At 39.1% G+C, this 22,106-nt stretch overlaps 1 protein-coding gene across 1 annotated transcript in view; it reads right to left on the bottom strand.

The window, feature by feature from the left end:
- LOC135110822 (uncharacterized) overlaps positions 1–20,240 on the bottom strand; it is a 107,492-nt gene extending 87,252 nt beyond the window's left edge. The window contains exons 1-2 of the mRNA XM_064023393.1: positions 19,404–20,240; positions 18,631–18,945 (exon numbers count right to left, since the gene is read on the bottom strand). Of these exons, the coding sequence (XP_063879463.1) occupies positions 18,631–18,903 (273 nt within the window). The 5' untranslated portion in view covers positions 18,904–18,945; positions 19,404–20,240. The remainder of the gene's footprint in view (positions 1–18,630; positions 18,946–19,403) is intronic.
- Between the last annotated feature and the right edge of the window lie 1,866 nt (positions 20,241–22,106).

Below are 22,106 nucleotides of genomic sequence, written 5' to 3'. Positions count from 1 at the left end.
CTAATAGGAGAATCACAACCAATAAAAAGTCTTCTTTTTAGTGAACTTAACAATTTCATGAAACAAATACGTAAGCAACATACATGTAGCACATTTCCTAAGATGAACACAAACGAAGCTTAAAAAAATAAACTGGGGGAAACTAAAACACACACACACACACACACAAGACTAATCAGCTCGACTCAGAAAACAAAACAACTCCAGGTAGAGTGCCTATCTGCCTGGACAGACAAAGGAAGCAAGAAAAAAAAAATCGACAGTGGCAGTCGTCTCTACAGAAACCCCAGAGAGACTTGTAAGCGGTATTCTAATTAGGGCTCCGTGGATGGTCAGAGCAAGGTACTAAACTTCAAGGTATGTAACTAATACCCAGCCCTCGCCCAATTAATTGTATGGCCCATATAGACAGAATAATGTGAAAATACCAGCTCTCTCAACAATAACTCGTCTGAAACAGACTCTCAACTGAACTACATGGATGAGGCAGAGCTAATCTGCTGACAGATAGGAGCTATACAGCCTGGCTGAAATTTTGTTCTTTTTTACTGGACTACAACTTTCACTTTTCATATGTTTCAGTTTCAGCTCGCTGTTACAAGTGAAAATGGAAAAAAAAAAAAAAAATAACACTGGGTGAGCTTTGGGAAACTTATTGTAATGACACAACACTCGCTAAAGTAACAGCAGTCTTACTCAACCTCCCCACATAACTCAACCCACTATAAGGAACACGCAACAAAAATGCGGGAACTCATTGTAATATATATGTAGCATATAGTAACTTCACTCTAGAGCAACTATATATATATATATATATATATATATATATATATATATATATATATATATATATATATATATATATATATATATATATATATATATATATATATATATATATATATATATATATATATTACAGAGTATTTTGGTCATCAGAAGCTATCCAGAATAGAAAAGTAGGAAGGAGAAAGATATATATATATATATATATATATATATATAGAGAGAGAGAGAGAGAGAGAGAGAGAGAGAGAGAGAGAGAGAGAGAGAGAGAGAGAGAGAGAGAGAGAGAGAGAGAGAGAGAGAGAGAGAGAGAGAGGCGCCTAGAGCCAGAATGACGTAAGCGCCGAAAATTAAAAACGGAGAAAAACGCTGTCAGAGTTCTGCGAGTTTTAAAATGCGATATCTCTTCAGTGGATTGAGATAGAAAGTAATGACTGGTAAAAAAATATTCAGTAATTTATGCCCTTTACAACTACTTAGTTGAATTACATTATGAAGTTTCAGTTAGATTATATTATTAAAAATGATAGATAATTGCGTTTTTCTTTGATATGATTTCGTTAAGAATGTCTCACAGCTACATTGAAATTGTATCCAGCACCCACACATTGTTTATTTCCTTTATTATATCAAATTGTTTTTATTTTCTTTGTATTAAAAGGGAAATCACAACCATTAAAAAGTCTTCTTTTAAGAGAACCCATGAACTTTATTAAGCAAAAAACGTAAGCAACATACAAGTACTTCCTAACATGAACACAAAGAGAATGATACAAGCTTAAAAGAAATGAAGCTGGAAGAAACTAAAAACAAAAGAACTAATAAACGTTATGAAAATATACCGGTATAAAAGAAAATAGAATGTAAAGAAATAATAAGATCATCTGATACTTCCAAAGCTCACTTCCAAAGCTCACGTAGGCTTTTCCCATGCTCCTTCGTCTTTTAGCAATATTCTTCCTTTTTTCTTGCTCTGGAGGGTTCTGTAATATAGATGCTTTGCTGAGTGTGGTCTGATGTTGTACTGGGTTGTACTTTCTTGTACTGGGGCATGTTAGTGTGCCTCGTGTTTGGTAGTGCTACTCTGTGCTGGTAATAAAAGTAAGACAATGTTTTGTTGCCCTTTCCTCTCTCTGTAACCTATTGAGTCCAGACAGGTGTTGCGTGTGAGTGCCTCATCCCCACTACCCAAACGAACATGACAACGACAGCAGTTGTGCATCCCTATTGTGTGTGCTGGCTGCCCTGGGCTGTTGTGAGTGATAACTGTGTCCCTGACCAAGCCTGAAGGCTGGAAGGGGAGTGCACAACAATATATATATATATATATATATATATATATATATATATATATATATATATATATATATATATATATATATATATATATATATATATATATATATATATAATTTTTTTTTAAAGCTACACTGGCAGTGTATTTAACATTAAAATATAAATTGGCTACGTGTAAAAGCTAACCAATAAATGCCGAAAGTATTTCCTTGCCAAAAATAGAAAAAAGTTGGTGGTAAACAAAGAAGTACCCAGTAGTTGACTTTCCTCTCTCCTCTGCCTTGGCCACATGTGTTAACCCCTCGTGGATCCCCCTCTTAAGGACACTGATCTAATCTAGCATTAGCTAACCTAGCCCAGTATTACCTAACCAGGGAGGCTTCACATCCTGGACCCTCCTTAAGGACGTGGGCACTTCACCATCTTATATTTATGTTTTAGTTTTATCTAAAGGTATATGCGAAAGAATGGAAGAGAATAGACCAGTAGTAAGGCCAGAAAAGGACTAGAAAATTACCCAAATTCCATTTAATCAAAACTGTTAACAGATTATGTGCCTGCTGTTGGGGTTAGGTCAGATAGACTGTACCAGGGTATAACTTCATATCATTATACTACAAAAATTTGTTTTGGGAATGTTTCATATCCATAACCTAGTTCGTGTTTAACTCATCTGCTCTCTTGACTCAGCTTCCTATATTCTCTCATCTACCTTTTGCTAGATTACCTAACATTATCTTTCCCTTCTTGAGATCACATATAATCTATTTTCTTCAAGAAACTTTAGCGTATTATGCTTAGGAAATACTTCATATTTATAACATAATTCATGTTTAACTCCTTATCTGGCCATATCTTGCCATGAATATAACGTCATCTTTCTCTTCTTGAAATCCCATATCATCTATTGTCTTTAAGAAACTGTAAATTAAACACTTTCTATCAATAACAGAAGTACTTACTCTTTGCAGGTCGCCATTTTTTAAAGTGAATAACGACTTTGAACTCGAGAAATTCAGAAACGTAAGCCCCTCCTATAGGATGGGGCATCTCTTTTCTTACCTCTCACTGGCTGGGGCATCACTGTTCTCGCCTTTCACTGGGTGAGGGAATCAGCAAAAGCGTGCACTCTACAGAAGTTCTATTTTTTTTCTTTTATTATAACATCACTTACTTCCTTTGACAGCATGAAATTGATAAATTTGATTGATTCCAGTCCCAGAAAAGGGTTCAAAGCGGTAGTAAAAAATTGAAGGATCTTGAAACCTCCCTCTTGAAGGAATTCAAGTCATAGGAAGGTAGAAATACAGAACCAGACTGAGAGTTCCAGAGTTTACCAGAGAAAGGGACGAATGAATGAGAATACTGGTTAACTCTTGCATTAGAGAGGTGGACAGAATAGGGGTGAGAGAAAGAAGAAAGTTTTGTGCAGCGAGGCCGCAGGAGAAGGGGAGACATGTAGTTAGCAAGATCAGAAGAGCAGTTAGCATGCAAATAGCGGTAGAAGACAGCTAGAGATGCAACATTGCGGCGATGAGAGAGAGGCTCAAGACAGTCAGTTAGAGGATAGGAGTTGATGAGACAAAAAGCTTTTGATTCCACCCTGTCTAGAAGAACAGTATGAGTGGAACCACCCCCCCAGACACGTGAAGCATGCTCCATACATGGACGGATAAGGCCCTTGTACAGAGTTAGTAGCTGGGGGAGTGAGAAAAACTGGCGGAGATGTCTCAGAACACCTAACTTCACAGAAGCTGTTTTAGCTTGAGATGAGATGTGAAGTTTCCAGTTCAGATTATAAGTAAAGGACAGATCAGGGATGTTCAGTGTAAAAGAGGAGGACAGCTCAGATTCACTGAAGAAGAGGGGATAGTTGTCTGGAAGGTTGTGTCGAGTTGATAGATGGAGTAATTGAGTTTTTGAGGCATTGAACAATACCAAGTTTGCTCTGCCCCAATCAGAAATTTTAGAAAGATCAGAAGTCAGGCTTTCTGTAGCTTCCCTGCGTGAAATGTTTACCTCTTGAAGGATTGGACTCCTATGAAAAGACGTGGGAAAGTGCAGGGTGGTATCATCAGTGTAGGAGTGGATAGGACAAGAAGTTTGGTTTAGAAGGTCATTGATGAATAATAAGAAGAGAGTGGGTGACAGGACAGAACCCTGAGGAACACCACTGTTAATAGATTTAAGAGAAGAACAGTGATCGTCTACCACAGCAGCAATAGAACGGTCAGAAAGGAAACTTGAGATGAAGTTACAGAGAAAAGGATATAAGCTGCAGAAGGGTGTTTTAGAAAGCAGAACTTTGTGCCAGATTCTATCAAAAGCTTTTGATATGCCCAAGGCAACAGCAAAGGTTTCACCAAAATCTCTAAAAGAGGATGACCAAGAGTAAGGAAAGCCAGAAGACCACCAGTAGAGCGGCCTTGACGGAAACCATACTGGCTATCATATAGAAGGTTCTGAAGTGGTAGATGTTTAAGAATCTTCCTGTTGAGGATAGATAAAAAAAACTTTAGATAGGCAGGAATTTAAAGCAATAGGACTGTAGTTTGAGGGATTAGAATGGTCACCCTTCTTAGGAACAGGCTGAATGTAGGCAAACTTCCAGCAAGAAGGAAAGGTAGATGTTGACAGACAGAGCTGAAAGATTTTAACTAGGCAAGATGCAAGGACGGAGGCACAGTTTCGGAGAACAATAGGAGGGACCCCATCAGGTCCATAAGCCTTCCTAGGGTTTAGGCCAGCGAGGGCATGGAAAACATGATTGTGAAGAATTTTAATAGGTGGCATGAAGTAGTCAGAGGGTGGAGGAGAGGGAGGAACAAGCCCAGAATCGTCCAAGGTAGAATTTTTAGCAAAGGTTTGAGCGAAGAGTACAGGTTTAGAAATAAATATGATATCAGTGGTGCTATCTGGTTGAAATCAAGAAGGGAAAGAAGAAGAAGCAAAGTTATTGGAGATATTTTTGGCTAGATGTCAGAAGTCACGAGGGGAGTTAGGTCTTGAAAGATTTTGACGCTTTTTATTAATGAAGGAGTTTTTGGATAGTTGTAGAACAGACTTGGCATGGTTCTGGGCAGAAATATAAAGTTTATGAGATTCTAGTGATGGAAGGCTTAAGTACCTTTTGTGGGCCACCTCTCTATCACATGTATCACGAGAAAAAGCTGTGTTATTCCAAAGTTTGGAAGGTTTAGGTCGAGAAAAAGAATGAGGAATGTACGCCTCCATGCCAGACACTATCACCTCTGTTATGTGCTCAGCACACAAAGACGGGTCTCTGACACGGAAGCAGTAGTCATTCCAAGGGAAATCAGCAAAATACCTCCTTAGGTCCCCCCAACTAGCAGAGGCAAAACGCCAGAGGCACCTTCGCTTAGGGGGATCCTGAGGAGGGATTGGAGCGATAGAAGATACAGATATGAGATTGTGATCAGTGGCCCAAGGATGAGAGGTCAGGAAAAGGTCAAGAATGTTGGGCATATCTCCAAGACGGTCAGGAATATGAGTAGGGTGTTGCACCAATTGCTTTAGATCGTGGAGGATAGCAAAGTTGAATGCTAGTTCACCAGGATGGTCAGTGAAGGGAGAAGAAAGTCAAAGCTGGTGGTAAACATTGAAGTCTCCAAGAATGGAGATCTCTGCAAAAGGGAAGAGAGTCAGAATGTGCTCCACTTTGGAAGTTAAGTAGTCAAAGAATTTCTTATAGTCAGAGGAGTTAGGTGAGAGGTATACAGCACAGATAAATTTAGTTTGAGAGTGACTCTGTAGTCGTAGCCAGATGGTGAAAAACTCGGAAGATTCAAGAGCGTGGGCACGAGAGCAGGTTAAGCCATTGCTCACCTAAATGCAACATCCAGCTTTGGATCGAAAATGAAGATAGAGAAAGTAGGAGTGAACAGAAAAGGGGCTACTGTCAGTTGCCTCAGACACCTGAGTTTCAGTAAGGAAAAGAAGATGAGGTTTAGAAGAAGAGAGGTGGTGTTCTACAGATTGAAAATTAGATCTTAGTCCAGAAGTTAATGAAGAAAATGTTGAGGGGGCGTGTCAAGACACTTAGGGTCGTCATCAGAAGGCCAGTCCGACCTGGGGACATTTGTGGTCCCCTCTCCAGATGGGGGACTCCAAGGCTAATGTAGGAGTCTTTGGAGGGCAGGCTGTGACTGCCCCCTTGTACTGTTAGACACAAAGGGAAACGTTCAGTGAGGTCACAGCTGGGTTTAATGATAAGTTCACAGCACCCCCTGATCCATTGCTTCAGACCTCACTGGAAGTAATTATCGTTTCGGCAGGTGCCTACTGCCTCCTCCTCCAAAACATGTTTCTAACACACGTACACTTTTCCCTCAGAATTAAAAATGGAGATTCCAATACGAGCCTCGGAATCCAGCTGAGTGAGGGTAACTATAAATGTCTCCAGGTCGGATTGTTCTTCAGGTATTGACCTTAAGTGATTTGACACTCCCCTCAGCTTTTTCTTTATTAAATTCTGCAGTATTTGTGGCCTTGAATTCAGTTTTCAATATGTGAAACTGCTTCAATCTGTCTCTGTGTAACTTCATCTCTGGTTTCCTTTCAGATCGTTCTTCGTAGTAAACTGAGGTCACTGTTCTCCCAAGTCTATTGACAGTGGTGTTCCTTAGGAATCTGTCCTATCATCCACTCTTTTTGTATTAGTCATCAATGATTTTCTAGGCTAAACTCACTATCCTATCCACTCCTATACTTATGATACCATTCTTCACTTTTACACATCTTTTATTCAGGAATCAAGCAACTCATGCAGGGAAACCAAAGAACACTTAACACTTAATAATCACTGTTTTGCTGTGTTATATGTATATTTTCTTCACTGACACATACAAAAATTGAATTTTTCATTTGCTAACTGTTTCCTATAAGGTTGTGACAGCATAGACTACGCAAAAATTATAATTTATGCTACGCAGCACAACTCGAGTGCGCAGTAAGCCAGGGAGGGAAGAAAGAAGAGATGGGCTGTATTAAGAAAGATTCTTAACTATAAAAGTTTGACTCAGACCAACTCTTACGAGTGTGCATAGAGTTGCGCTTAACTTCCCAAGTTGTGCTGAGTCTAGGTCTTAATTTTAAGACAGGTCCAGAGGTAGATTAACTTTAAGAGTTACGCTAAAGACTAAGTTAACCAAAGATGGCCGACTGTCAAGCCCGAGCTCGCCACTTCAAGATTTATCAACTCATTAAGGAAGTTTTCATTGACGTGAATAACACTGAACTGTTGAACATATATAGATTAGACCTGCAGAAGTGTTGTTTTTTACTTAGAGAGCCCCACAGGAAGGAGTGATGCACTGATGCTAGTAATTAAAATAATGTTATTTCGTCACTGTGAAATGCAGTTCTGCAGCAATGATGACCTTGGATCTTCCTGTGTCCTGCTGTTGATCTCTCATCTACCTTCTCAGTAATCGAGCCTCATGCAACTTTTTTTTTTGTGCCACTGAATGAGTGAAGCCCTCCAGGCTACATATTTCCTCATAATACTGACTAGACAAGGAAGGAAAGTCTCGCCATAGGTCCAGCTGGATTTCCTCTGTTGGCCTTTTCGGCCTTGGGGGTCATCATCTCCTCCTTACTAAAGAAAAAGGACAGAAAAGGAGGTGCTACTGAGTGGAAATGGCTGGGCAACGCTGGCTCAAGGACATAAACACTGAGACAAAATACACGTGCCTTTCACAGGATGTAATTTACTTATCAAAAACCACAAATTTATGGGCTCATATCCTTACAAAATCGATGATAAACTATTATTTTTGTTATTTAATAAAAAAAAAAATGTGAAAAGATTGCACTATTAACTCTAGATTAAATGTAAAATTTTACTGTGTTGCTCTTTCACCATTTCATACTGGGGCATAAGAGTTCGTCTCAGCACAATTTTAAGCACACTTATGAGTTAAGTATAAGTCTAAGAAGAAGGCTGAGACGAACTCTGAAAATCTTTGTTAATACAGCCCCAGAGGCCCACCCAGGCGAGCAGCTCCCACAACATACAACTTGTATGCTAATCTCTCACAAAATAAAGCAAAACACACCATATGTGTATTGAGTATTTTCGACTCAGAATAACGTGAACTATCAAATTCTAAAGTATGTATCGCGGAAAACCATGTATGTGTCCCGTGTTTTATAGTAAGTTTCGCTAACTTAATCAAATGATTCCTATGTGTTTTATTTCTCCCTTCCATGTTGATGTAGCGATTTGAAATTAACACCTAAGATAGAATGAAAGTCACGGCCCAGTATAAAAGCATTGAAATTCAGCTAGCCCCTGAGATATGAGTGCAGTAATTTATTGAAGCTGAGATCCTTTATAGAAAGAAATAGTCCAGGGTGCCGTGCATCATAGGGATACACCTCTTTGTCACAACTCACTCTCCTTCACCCACTGTGACGTGTCAGCCCCACTGTAAGACTGGTCCCCCTTCTGTGTTCTTAGTTTACTGGGTTTAGTAGGCAGGGTTAAGTTGTACCAAGCAGACGTATATCCAGAAAGCTGGTGGGATATATATATATATATATATATATATATATATATATATATATATATATATATATATATATATATATATATATATATATATATATATATATATATATATATTTTTTTTTTATTTATTTATTTTATTTTTTTTAATGTAGGAGGGACACTGGCCACGGGCAACAAAAAACCGATAAAAAAAAAAAAGCCCACTGAAATGCCAGTCCCATAAAAAGGGTCCAAAGCGGTAGGCAAAAATTGAAGGATAAGTGTCTTGAAACCTCCCTCTTGAAGGAATTCAAGTCATAGGAAGATGGAAATACAGAAGCAGGCAGGGAGTTCCAGAGTTTACCAGAGAAAGGGATGGATGATTCAGAATAGTGGTTAATTCTTGCGTTAGAGAGGTGGACAGAATAGGGGTGAGAGAAAGAAGAAAGTCTTGTGCAGCGAGGCCGCGGGAGGAGGGGAGGCATGTAGTTAGCAAGATCAGAAGAGCAGTTAGCATGAAAATAGCGGTAGAAGACAGCGAGAGATGCAACATTGCGGCGATGAGAGAGAGGCTGAAGACAGTTAGAGGAGAGGAGTTGATGAGACGAAAAGCTTTTGATTCCACCCTGTTTAGAAGAGCAGTATGAGTGGAACCCCGCCAGACATGTGAAACATACTCCATACATGGACGGATAAGGTCCTTGTACAGAGTTAGCAGCTGGGGGGGGTGAGAAAAACTGAAGGGAGACGTCTCAGAACACCTAACTTCATAGAAGCTGGTTTAGCTAGAGATGAGATGTGAAGTTTCCAGTTCAGATTATAAGTAAAGGACAGACCGAGGATGTTCAGTGTAGAATAGGGGGACAGTTGAGTGTCATTGAAGAAGAGGGGATAGTTGTCTGGAAGGTTGTGTCGAGTTGATAGATGGAGGAATTGAGTTTTTGAGGCATTGAACAATACCAAGTTTGCTCTGCCCCAATCGGAAATTTTAGAAAGATCAGAAGTCAAGTGTTCTGTGGCTTCCCAGTGTGAAATGTTTACCTCCTGAAGGGTTGGACGTCTCTGAAAAGACGTGGAAAAGTGCAGGGTGGTATCATCAGCATAGGAGTGGATAGGACAAGAAGTTTGGTTTAGAAGATCATTAATGAATAGGAGAAGAACAGTGACCGTCTACCACAGCAAAAAGAGAACGGTCAGAAAGGAAACTTGAGATGAAGTTACAGAGAGAAGGATAGAAGCCGTAGGAAGGTAGTTTGGAAATCAAAGCTTTGTGCCAGATTCTATCAAAAGCTTTTCATATGTCCAAGACAAAAGCAAAAATTTCACCAAAATCTCTAAAAGAGGATGACCAAGACTCAGTAAGGAAAGCCAGAAGATCATCAGTAGAGCGGCCTTGACGGAACCCATACTGGCGGTCAGATAGAAGGTTGTGAAGTGATAGATGTTTAAAAATCTTCCTGTTGAGGATAGATTAAAATACTTTAGATAGGCAGGAAATTAAAGCAATAGGACGGTAGTTTGAGGGATTAGAACGGTCACCCTTTTTAGGAACAGGCTGAATGTAGGCAAACTTCCAGCAAGAAGGAAAGGTAGATGTTGACAGAGCTGAAAGAGTTTTACTAGGCAAGGTGCAAGCACGGAGGCACAGTTTCAGAGAACAATAGGAGGGATCCCATCAGGTCCATAAGCCTTCCGAGGGTTTAGGCCAACAAGGGCATGGAAAACATCATTGCAAAGAATTTTAATAGGTAGCATGAAGTAGTCAGAGGGTGGGAGAGAGGGAGGAACAAGCCCAGAATAGTCCAAGGTAGAGTTTTTAGTAAAGGTTTGAGCGAAGAGTTCAGCTTTACAAATAAATGTGATAGCAGTGGTGCCATCTGGTTGAAATAAAGGAGGAAAAGAAGAAGAAGCAAAGTTATTGGAGATATTTTTGGCTAGATGCCAGAAGACACGACGGTCAGGAATACGAGTAGGGTGTTGCACCAATTGCTCTATGTCGTGGAGGAGAGCAAAGTTGAGGGCTAGTTCACCAGGATGGTGAGTAAAGGGAGAAGAAAGCCAAAGCTGGTGGTGAACATTGAAGTCTCCAAGAATGGAGATCTCTGCAAAAGGGAAGAGAGTCAGAATGTGCTCTACTTTGGAAGTTAAGTAGTCAAAGAATTTCTTATAGTCAGAGGAGTTAGGTGAGAGGTATACAGCACAGATAAATTTAGTATGAGAGTGACTCTGTAGTCATAGCCAGATGGTGGAAAACTCGGAAGATTCAAGAGCGTGGGCACGAGAGCAGGTTAAGTCATTGTGCACATAAATGCAACATCCAGCTTTGGATCGAAAATGAGGATAGAGAAAGTAGGAGGGAAGAGAAAAGAGGCTACTGTCAGTTGCCTCAGACATCTGAGTTTCAGTGAGGAAAACAAGATGAGGTTTAGAATAGGAGAGGTGGTGTTCTACAGATTGAGAGTTAGATCTTAGACGGCGAATGTTGCAGAAGTTAATGAAGAAAAAGTTGATGGGGGGTGTCAAGACGCTTAGGGTCGTCAACAGAAAGGCAGTCCAACCTGGGGACATTTATTGTCCCCTCCCCAGATGGGAACTCCGAGGCTGGTGTAGGAGTCGCCATAATAATTTTGAAATTTTTGAGTGAAGGGTGTGTGTGTTATTAGGTGCTTGTAGTTTTGTGTGGAGGAAGAGAGTTGTCTTTAGAGGGCAGGCTGTGACTGCCCCCTTGTGTTGTGAGACACAAAGGGAAACGTTCAGTGAGGTCACAGCTGGGTTTAATGATAAGTTCACAGCACCCCCTGAACAGTGCTTTAGACCTCACTGGGAGTAATATATATATAAATAAATAAATAAATAAATAAATAAATATATACATATATATATATATATATATATATATATATATATATATATATATATATATATATATATATATATATATATATATATATATATTTATTTATTTATTTATTTATTTATTTATCTATTTATTCATTTATTTATATATAGATGAGGTGAAGAGAGACAAACCAGGAATTCTTTTTCATATATATATATATATATATATATATATATATATATATATATATATATATATATATATATATATATATATATATATATATATATATATATATATATATATATATATTACATCTCTCTCTCTCTCTCTCTCTCTCTCTCTCTCTCTCTCTCTCTATATATATATGTAGTATACTCGTATAAAGCTAGATATGGGCTGGTATTTAGCTTTGTGATTCGGAATACTTCCAAGAGCCAGTAGAGTGCCTGGTATCACCACTCTCTTGCCTTCCTGTGGGAGAGCTGTCTGCCTACTCGTTGTTTATATTTTAATGGGTGTTTGTCCTCCGTCTGTTTTATTGCTTTTTGGATCGAGCTGACTCTTTTGTCTTGTGTTCCCTTTATTTTGAATGCTACTGGTCCTGTGTTTCTTTTGCATGTTATCGCGACCAGAGAATATTCTTTGGTGTTTCGTGTTCAGTTATCTGTTTTCTCTTCAGACTCATCAGTTTTAAGATTATAGAGTCTGTCTTCCGAGAGACTGGAGACAAGCTGAACTCGGACAAGAGTGCTGTAATATTCTGGAAGGCGTTGGTGGTAGCTCCTGTGGGCAGTTGCTTCCAGAATATTAAAACCTCATTGTGTGGCGTCAGTCTTATCTGTTTCCCCTTAGCATGTGGTTGCATGAGTTCCTTCCAGCTGTTTGGAAATATTTGGAGTTTATATTTTCTCTTGCATTGTGAGGCAGGAGTGGCGACCTTGAGGTTGAAGTTGTATATGACTCACAAGTGACCTGGACTCGTTTGTTTTTTCTTGCACTAGGCTGCTTGAATAGCTTAGGGAAAGCTGACTCGAGATCGAGTAGCAGCTGTGAGAGGGGCTATATTTGTCATATATATATATATATATATACATATATATATATATATATATATATATATATATATATATATATATATATATATATATATATATATATATATATATATATATATATATATATATATATATATATATATATATATATATATATATATATATATATATATATATATATATATATATATATATATATATATATATATATATATATATATATATATATATATATATATATATATATATATATATATATATATATATATATATATATATATATATATATATATATATATATATATATATATATATATATATATATATATACACACATACGGTATGTTTTTCTTTTTTTTTTTAATTGATGTGTGTGAGTTATGGTGTGGCATGTTGAGGAGGCCACCGAGGGGGCGGTGGATGCTGCTGGACAAGTTAAGGACGATAGATGATCAACACTGCGATGGCAATGCTTCCTCTAATGGACTGTATGATGTGGAACAGGAAATGAAAGACTCAAAGAGTTTGAAAGCAAAAACCAATTTTGTTATCAAGGTGGTACTGAATATTGAAGATCTCTGATGTAAACACCAAAGCAGATCTCTCTCTCTCTCTCTCTCTCTCTCTCTCTCTCTCTCTCTCTCTCTCTCTCTCTCTCTCTCTCTCTCTCTGAATATATATATATATATATATATATATATATATATATATATATATATATATATATATATATATATATATATATATATTACCATCAATGCTCTCACGTGAGGCTCAAAGAAGAGATCGAAGTACACGGAGAGGCAAAGCTGTATGACATGGCTTACAATAACTGTCAATGATAACAAGAACACCATGGGATTTCAGTGATTGAGACTTGGCTTACCTATGTTTTCGTGCCTAATTTATTCATGAAAAACTTCAATGACATTTTAGATTTCGTTTCACATTTTATCATTATGAAACCGTGATCTGGTAGTTCCCCTGTATCTACAGATGAAGAGAACTTCTTTTACCTCATTTTAAAGAATATTTTCAAATCCTGCGTGGATGAAGTGTTACTACATATTATGATGGTGTCTCCTTTCCTTTAGTGTGAAAAGGGGCAAGGCATGCCAGAGAGAATGCGATGAAAATATTAATGTATATACTAGCTCTATGTGTCTAATACACCGGGAATTCGATATATACGAGTTCGAAATATGCGACTAACCTAAATGTGCTAAGTATTCTCAATATGCGAGAAAATTTCCTATTATGAGAGTAGCGGCAGTGGTGGGACTGGTTGGTGAGGTAGGGTGGCCGACTCGCACCAGGAGGTGGTGGGTGCAAAATTAATGTTTTCCCCACGCTTTCCTCGCACCGTACACTGTCCACACAACCCACATGCACATAAGATGATCAGACTTACATTCACCTCCGTTACGAGAAGACCTATTCGCTCTATGGTGTTTGGAACGACTATTTTGTGCTCCATTAGTGCTTCTTTTGTGATCACATTATGGGTTCTAAGACATCCAGCTCCTAGAAGAAGTGGTGAGCCTTCAGTTCTACTGTTGCTTTAGTGCTTTATTTTTGTGAAACAGTACCAAAATAAATATTTAGGGGGTTCAAAAACGAATCGTGGAACATAACCCGTTATATATGCGAATTCTCATCATGTGAGCTTTTTGCAGAACGCAACCCTCGCATATAGCGAATTCCTGGTTTATCAAATAAGTGTATAAAGGACTACGAGTATATTCTGAAATACTTCCTCGTCGTTCCTCCGCTACTTATAAACGGCTCTAATTGAAGTGATACGGGTTTTTAAGGGTGTTTTTTTTTTTTTTATGGTTCCAGTAATAGATCGACAAGATTTCTACATTATTAATAGGATAAACACTCTTGAGAACACGGTTAATCATCTGTGTGGTCTGAAAATAGTTGTGGTAAGAGGATAAAGCATTTCAGAATATGGGGCAAAGGCGTGCCTACCAAGAGCGCGAAGTGCATAGAAGTTAGGCGATCAAACTCGTAACTCCAAACTGTATGCAACCTGACAGACTCTAGGTCTATAAGTATAGCAAACTTCCCTTTTTTATCCGTATTCATCTTCGCTGTATGAAAATTCACGCTGCGTCATTAGGCAGCCTTAAAAGGAAATTAGACAAGTTTATGGATGAGGATGATAGTGGAAATAGGTAGCTGTTCCATACAGGGACCGCCATGTGTAGGCCTGACGGCTTCTTGCACCAGCACTTGTTTTCTTAAGTTCTTAAGTTCTTATGTGCGGATTCAGGTAGGAATTCATACTTCATCTTATTATAGAATTCATACTTCATCTTATTACACTTAGAATACTAGCAGAATTGTATAAACAAGACGTGAAAAGAGTGTTTTGATGCAGTGAAGTACAGGTGCCTCTTGGTTAACGCGATTATAAAGATTTGAAGGTATCGTGCGAACAGAAGTTGTGTAAAAAAAAAATATATATATATATATATATATATATATATATATATATATATATATATATATATATATATATATATATATATATATATATATATATATATATATATATATAAATGCTATTGGAAAATTGGGGTTAAGGGATTGTTAAATTGCACCATTTTTTTCCTTAAATCTGTCTACGTATATGGTAAGTAAATAATACTTATCTATAGTCTATAGTTTATCCTTGCTTAATAATCCTAACTTTAAATCAGGCGCGCGGTGCAACAACGACGTAACCGAGAAATGGAAGTTTCGAGAAAAACGCGCTCAAAGTTAAACACTGATTGCGCACAATAGGATACCCTTAAATAAGTAAGTATTATACATCATTTGAAAGGTCTTGGGTAGTTCTGTTTGGGGATGTAGGTTTCGAAGTGATAGGTGACGATTTTGGGTGGATGACTTACGCGTTAATTAACGCGTATACCGTAGGTAATAATTTTTTTTCCCGATATTGTTTTCATTTGTTAATAATGTGTTAGAGCATATTACACATAGTATTAGGTGAAAGTTTCATGAAGATTGGTACATAAATAAATTTTTTATGATTTTTTTTCCGAGCGTGCGTCTGTGCTCGGGCGTGTTAAAGGGCAGAGTGGATGAGCACATGGTGAGTGTGTTGTCACCATGGCAACGGCGCTGGTAAACATGGCAGCGGTGCTGTGATTGGCTCGCCCGCGCCGGGCGGCTGCAACCGCGCCGCTGATTGGCCATACGCACGTGAGGCTGGGAGGAGCAGGTTGCGTCGTTGTTGTACCGCTTTCGAGATGTTAGTCCAGAGAAATTTTCTCCGCACTACGCTCGACTTTGAGCCTTAGTACAGGTGCTTAGATGGTCGAATATGACTTGGCCGACATCACCACGAGACTTTTACACCCTTCTACCACACGGAGCAGGCAAAAACACGAAATCTCAAATTTCACGGTTACGTCGTTGTTGCGCCGCGCGCCTCATTAATATCAAAGCTAAAACAACAGAAGTGCAGAAAAAAAAAAAAAAAAAATTTTGGAAAGTCCTTAATATTTACGCGAAAAAAAAAAAAAGCTGTTAGGCTGGATCGTGCTGAAATGAAAACTTCGTGTAAATACAATAAAATTTATTATATTTCAATTCATCCTCAATCGAATTCATGTATTAAAAAAAAAAAAAATTAAATGTGGAAACCTAGTCACCTGTATATATATAAGTAGCACAGTATTCTGAAACACCTCTGCCCCGCACCTCGACTACTTTCAATAGTCTCTAGTTCAGTGGTTCCCAAACTGGGGCCCATGGCTCCCTGGGGGGCCATGTAGCAAAATGTATGGGGCCATAATCTGAGAATTTTAGCGGGTAGGCAGCCAGTGTAAGGAAATTACACGTTCTGTACAAATGGCTCGATTATATAGGGAAATTACTTTTCGGCACCTCCTACCACTTTCATGAACTTATTCCTGTTAGCCTGCATTCTTTCAACTACTCCACAAACGAAATATAGTAACAGACTTGAAGTGAAGCATGACCTACGGTGTGCTTTAAGTTAAACAAAACCATGAATCAAGAAGCTTGTTGATAATCTGTAACATCACCCATCACACTGAGCGGAATGGGGATTCAAATGAAAGGAGCATGAACCTAGAATGAATGTTCAGAAGCAAATAGTCTGGGAGGAGGTGGGTGTGTGGCCACTTAAGGCCACACACCCACCTGTGTGGCACTTAACTATGATTCTTTATGACAGCATTTCACTTCAGAATTATAAAGTCATCAGATTTGTCAGACTGAAAGATCAGATCATATGGACTGTGATTAATATACTTTTAAATCAGCAGAACTTTGTTTTACTTTTTTTCCTGTTTATTGTTGAAACAGCTTTTTGCAATAATGTCATTTTAAATTATTCTAAATATGGACAATTTATAATGTGCATTATCTTCTTTAGTACCATTTCAATAATTATATGTAATTCAGTAAAGGCAAACTGCAAATCTGTTTTTTAATACTTAACAAAAGAAAAAAAAAATAACAAATGGAATTAATAAAATTACTTGATTTCCTAGAACAGTTTTTATATGGCCCTAATGAATGTATGACTGTAGACAGTCAGTGTAGTCAAGGGTTATGCTTGGCGGTGGGCCATGGACAAGTATCATGTATAGAAAAAGGGTAACGACAAGAAAAAGTTTGGGAACCACTGCTCTAGTTGAAGTAACGTGTTTTTTTTATTTTTTTTTATGGATGCTTATACAGTTCTAGTGACAGATTAGCAGATTTATTAAGAAGATACACACTCTTGAGAATCCGGCTAATCATGTATGTGACCTTTAAAAAATATATGTGGTTAGGGAGCAAAGCGTTTCAGAATACTGGTCATGGTGTCTCAGGCTGGGATGTGAGCACTTATATTCTATAGATGAAGCTCAACTCTATCGTCAAGAAACATATTGTTGTTTTAATTTGCATTTTCATTATCTTGTCTTATAATAATTACAATTTTTAATGTTATATCTAGATTAAGTTTTCAACGTGATTATATTTAAGATTTGATAAAGATCACTTATTGGCTCGGCGACATATAACCAGAGATGTTGTAGTGTCACATGAAAAATGAAGTCGTCATTCTGTAAGCCAATTCCCTGATGACAGAAAGGACCGTATTCTGAAACACTTCTGCCCGCACCCACGCTTCCTTCAGAAAGCTCTAGTTGAAGCTGCACAGGTTTCTTTAACACAGATTTCTTTAGAGTTTTTACGATTCAAGTGACATTAATAAGATTTCTACATTATTAAAATGAGAAACGGTCTTGAGAGCCCGGTTAATCGTCTCTGTGGCTTTTGAAAACAGTCGTAGTGTGAAAGCAGAACATTTTAGAATACGGAAATACAGGAGTGTGACAACCTGCCTCACATTGCACACTGGGCAGCTAGTCCAGAGGGAATGCTGGACCCTGACCACCCTGCTGCTTCTCTCGCCTACTCAACACGTGTGAGGCACACTAGGAGCGTTATTGTTATTATGTTGTGTTTTACAAAGACGACACTGCGTTGCGTGTTGTGTATTATTCAAAGTAACAATGTCTCGAATTTTGCTGGCTGCCCGCACATAGCTATGGATTTTTTATTTCTATTTTTATTTATTTATTTTTTTTTTTTATGTACTTACATTTAGTCTCATACGTACAATGTATGTGTGTGTGTGTGTGTATGTATGTGTGTGTGTGTGTGTGTGTGTGTGTGATTCACCTACGGTCGTCTGCTGGATACCCAGCCTGCCGTTCCCCTAGGGAAAGAGCTCAGAGTTCATAGTGACTGATCTTTGGGTAGGACTGAGACCACTTACACATCACACACTGGGACAGCGAGGTCACAATCCCTTGGGTTACATCCCGTACCTACTTGCTGCTAGGTGAACAGGGTCTACACTTGAAGAAGCTCGCCCATTTGCCTCGCCGCTCCCGATTCGAACCCGGGCCTTCTTGGTTGTGAGCCGAGCGTGCTAACCATTACACTATGCGGTGTGTGTGTGAGTGTGTGTGTGTGTGTGTAATACCTCCTACAAACCGAACGTGTTTAATAATACAAACATTTCAATTTGTTCCTTTCATTTGACTGTTGATTATCGTATTGCTACTGTTGATCACACGCAGTCACACACTTACCTTCATCACGTCGCTAGTCGTGTCGTGCATTGGCAGGTGGGGTGCGGCGTGGCTGTGGGCTGCTAGGCGGGCGGTGCCATTGGTTGGGGCGAGATAACCGGCGGCAGAGGGAGTAGTCGAGAGGCTGTCTGTGTCGAGGTGATGTGTGTGTGTGAGCTGACTAGATGGAGGGTGCGTGGCGTGAAGCGCTGCAGTAAGAAGAGACAGTAGCAGCAGCAGCATTGCCTTGGAAACCAACACTGCCCTCCAAGTTGTCGTCATCGCCAGCCCCATGGCAGCTGACGCCAGGGAGACACCCTACCACGCTCCAAACACCTGCCAAGTAATCACACCTTTAGCAGAGGTAACATCGATCAATAGTCATTATGACTTTCTTTAATCTTTCTATAGTATGTTAGTGTAACTACATACAGTGAACATATGTAATAACAAAAAAAAAAAAATAAGGAAAGCTGCTAGAAGCCATCAGGCTGATACGCGCAATCCCTGTGCTATTATTAATATGATGAATAATGTGATCGCCAAGTTTAGTTTAGAATAAAAGTGCTTTACGTTGCCTTCGGGCCCCCGAAGTAAAACTACGTTATTGCTCAGGGTTTTTTTTTCCCGAGTAAAATAAAAATTCTACTCCAACAAATCTTGAAACTCCCTTACAAAATAATGGAATGAATCACAATATCACTTATTCTGCCGTTTATACATTTGGTTTGTATACTGTAAGCTCATCCTGTAGTAAAATAATATACAATTGTTTCTTTTCAATTTGCATTTACCTTTAAAATTGACTTGGTGGTAGTGGTGGTGGTGGTGGTGGCGGTGTTAGTGTCACGAAACACTTCGGTATACGAGTATTAATATTTCCTCGCTTTTCTCGTAAGGATGGCGAGCGATGTAAGTGTTGGCTCCGCGCCGCGTGACAGTCACAGCCGCCCGCTACCCAGACCCTGCAAACTGACACTGAGCTTGAAGGATCCGCCAAACTCTCTTTTCTAGGGAGGGAGCAAAGGGGCGGTGCTCTCGTGGCTCTTACAACCCTCCCTCTTCACCCTCCCTCTCTTTCCCTCCTCGGACCACACCAACCCCCGGGCCGCGAGGGAGGGGAGGCGCGGCCAGGAATGATGACGGGGAGACTTGGTGAAGATCAAAGCGATGAGTGGTCATTGGCTAGGCAGGATTAATCACTTTTATATTTGTTTTCTTTTGATCTCATACTCTGTAGACCTCTTTGCGTCTTCATCTCGTCCCTCCCTTGTGCCTTGCGAGTTCACTTTCTTTATGTTTGCTCTCTCCACCACGATTTTTTCCTTTCCCTTGTACTTTTAATTGGGTGTCTTGTGTTGTAACCTGCTGTCAAGGAAAATGGCCTCTCGTACCCGCTTGCATAAAACTGACCTTCTTCACCTTTCTCACAGAGTGTTGCCATGCTTGCTACATGTACCCTTGTGGCACTGACAAGATTGTGCTGGAGTACATCACGTGTGCGAGAGGTGCGCCACACTGGACCCCCATGCACGCCATCAAGTGAACCCCACTGCATTGCCTTAGCCAAAACCACTCATGCCTTACTAAATAAAACGATAGATATACAGATAGACAGACAGAAAGATAGATAGATGATAGCGGTTTAGTGATCACTGTGAATGCTAAAGGAACATAACCAATAACTGAGGCAGCACTCTCACTTTAGTGATTTTTTTTTTTTACTAATGGTTTCACTGACGCCTTTTGTGACACTTGTTGCATGACGTCATCAGCTGCAGACACTACACCATTCGTTAAAGTTTCTCACACTGTCTTACGAGTGTTCACCAAGAGAGTGTACGAAGTAATCACCTCCTGTGGCACTACTTGGGCACTTAGTAAATCACCAGACAGAGTGAAAGTTCCGCGCTGCTTGGTCACCCTGGCGTGTGCGAGCCGCTTACTGCAGCACTGCCAGTGGTGCTTGCGGTAAGCTCGGGATCGCTAGAAGATACTTGAGTCACTTAGCGTTTTCAGCCCCTCTCATTGCACTCATGCCCAGCATATAATGTGGGGAGATTTTCCTTCACTAGGCGCTCTCAAACTGCACAAAGGTGAAACTTTAGAGTAGTGATGGTGCAGTGAAAGATGAGCACAGACCGACGACCACGAAGGAGTAAGCAAACAGATGACAGTTTAAGGCAGATCTTTTATAGGTCAGTTAAAGCAGTTCTAGTTAGCCTGTGTGCGTGGTGCCCCCAGGTTGCATGAATCTTTCCAAAGTATAAAAGTATAAAAAGTGTATATAAAAGTGCACAGTAAGAAAAGATGTTATAGGAAGCAAATTGTCTCATATTGTCTCACCTCAATTCATTTGAACTAAGGTGAAAGTACAAGAAATTCATGTAATATATTACCATTTTACACAGACGGAACTTGCGCCTCACAGGTTTGAGATGTGGCATTTTGTTTTATCATACAGTTAGCACCTACATAACAGTAATTTAGCATCAACTAGTTATTTTTCTTCCATTTATCAACCTAATAATTTCTTCTTCTTTTATCTATATATTTTCAGTCTTAAAACCAGAGTAAAACGTGAAATTTGCATTTTTTTTTTTAAGTTAACCATCCTAGGCTCTAGGGTATATGAATTCCTCAAAAACTTCCGGAAAGGTGCATGAACGTAGGAAAGCTTGGAGGACACTGCTATATCTTATGGTACACATACATACACATCAAGAAAAACACGAAGAAGACGAAGACGAAGGAGAAGCTTTACCGAAGAATAACACGAAATTCTCTTCACATGCAGCAATTCATGTTTGTTGTCAATGCAGCACTGCTTTCACTGTATATGTACAGTAGTAGCATGCAATATTTGTATATGTACTGTATATGTACAGTAGTAGCATGCAATATTTGTATATGTACTGTATATGTACAGTAGTAGCATGCAATATTTGTATATGTACTGTATATGTACAGTAGTAGCATGCAATATTTGTATATGTACTGTATATGTACAGTAGTAGCATGCAATATTTCAAATAAATAAACTGATAGATAAATGCATACACACACACACACACACACACACACACACACACACACACACACACACACACACACACACACACACACACACACAGTGTTTCTTAACCTGGGGTGCTGGAATCGATTTTAGGAGAAGCCAGGAAATGTTGCATATATGATGGTACAATGTCCATGTTGAAAACGAGAGATGAGAATGTTGAAGTGCATGATGGGTATATATCACTCAAAAAACATCAATGAAATGAATAAATGAAATGGAGAGCAGGCGCGGAATGCATTGCGGAAGTGATAAGAAGATAAAAAAAATGTGATGGTTTGGCCATGTAGCAAGAAAAAAAATCTTGAACCGATTAAAAGATCATGAAGAAAACCAGCTAAGGTAAAAAGATCGAGGGGAAGACAGAGAGTGAGATGGAGAGATGAAATTGTGGTAAAACTGCAAAGGATGGGGGTCTTGA

This window comes from Scylla paramamosain, chromosome 21 (assembly GCF_035594125.1).
Source record: "Scylla paramamosain isolate STU-SP2022 chromosome 21, ASM3559412v1, whole genome shotgun sequence".
NCBI lineage: Eukaryota > Metazoa > Arthropoda > Malacostraca > Decapoda > Portunidae > Scylla > Scylla paramamosain.
The sequence above is the reverse complement of the archived record's forward strand: the minus strand, read 5'-3'. Positions and strand labels throughout refer to the sequence as shown.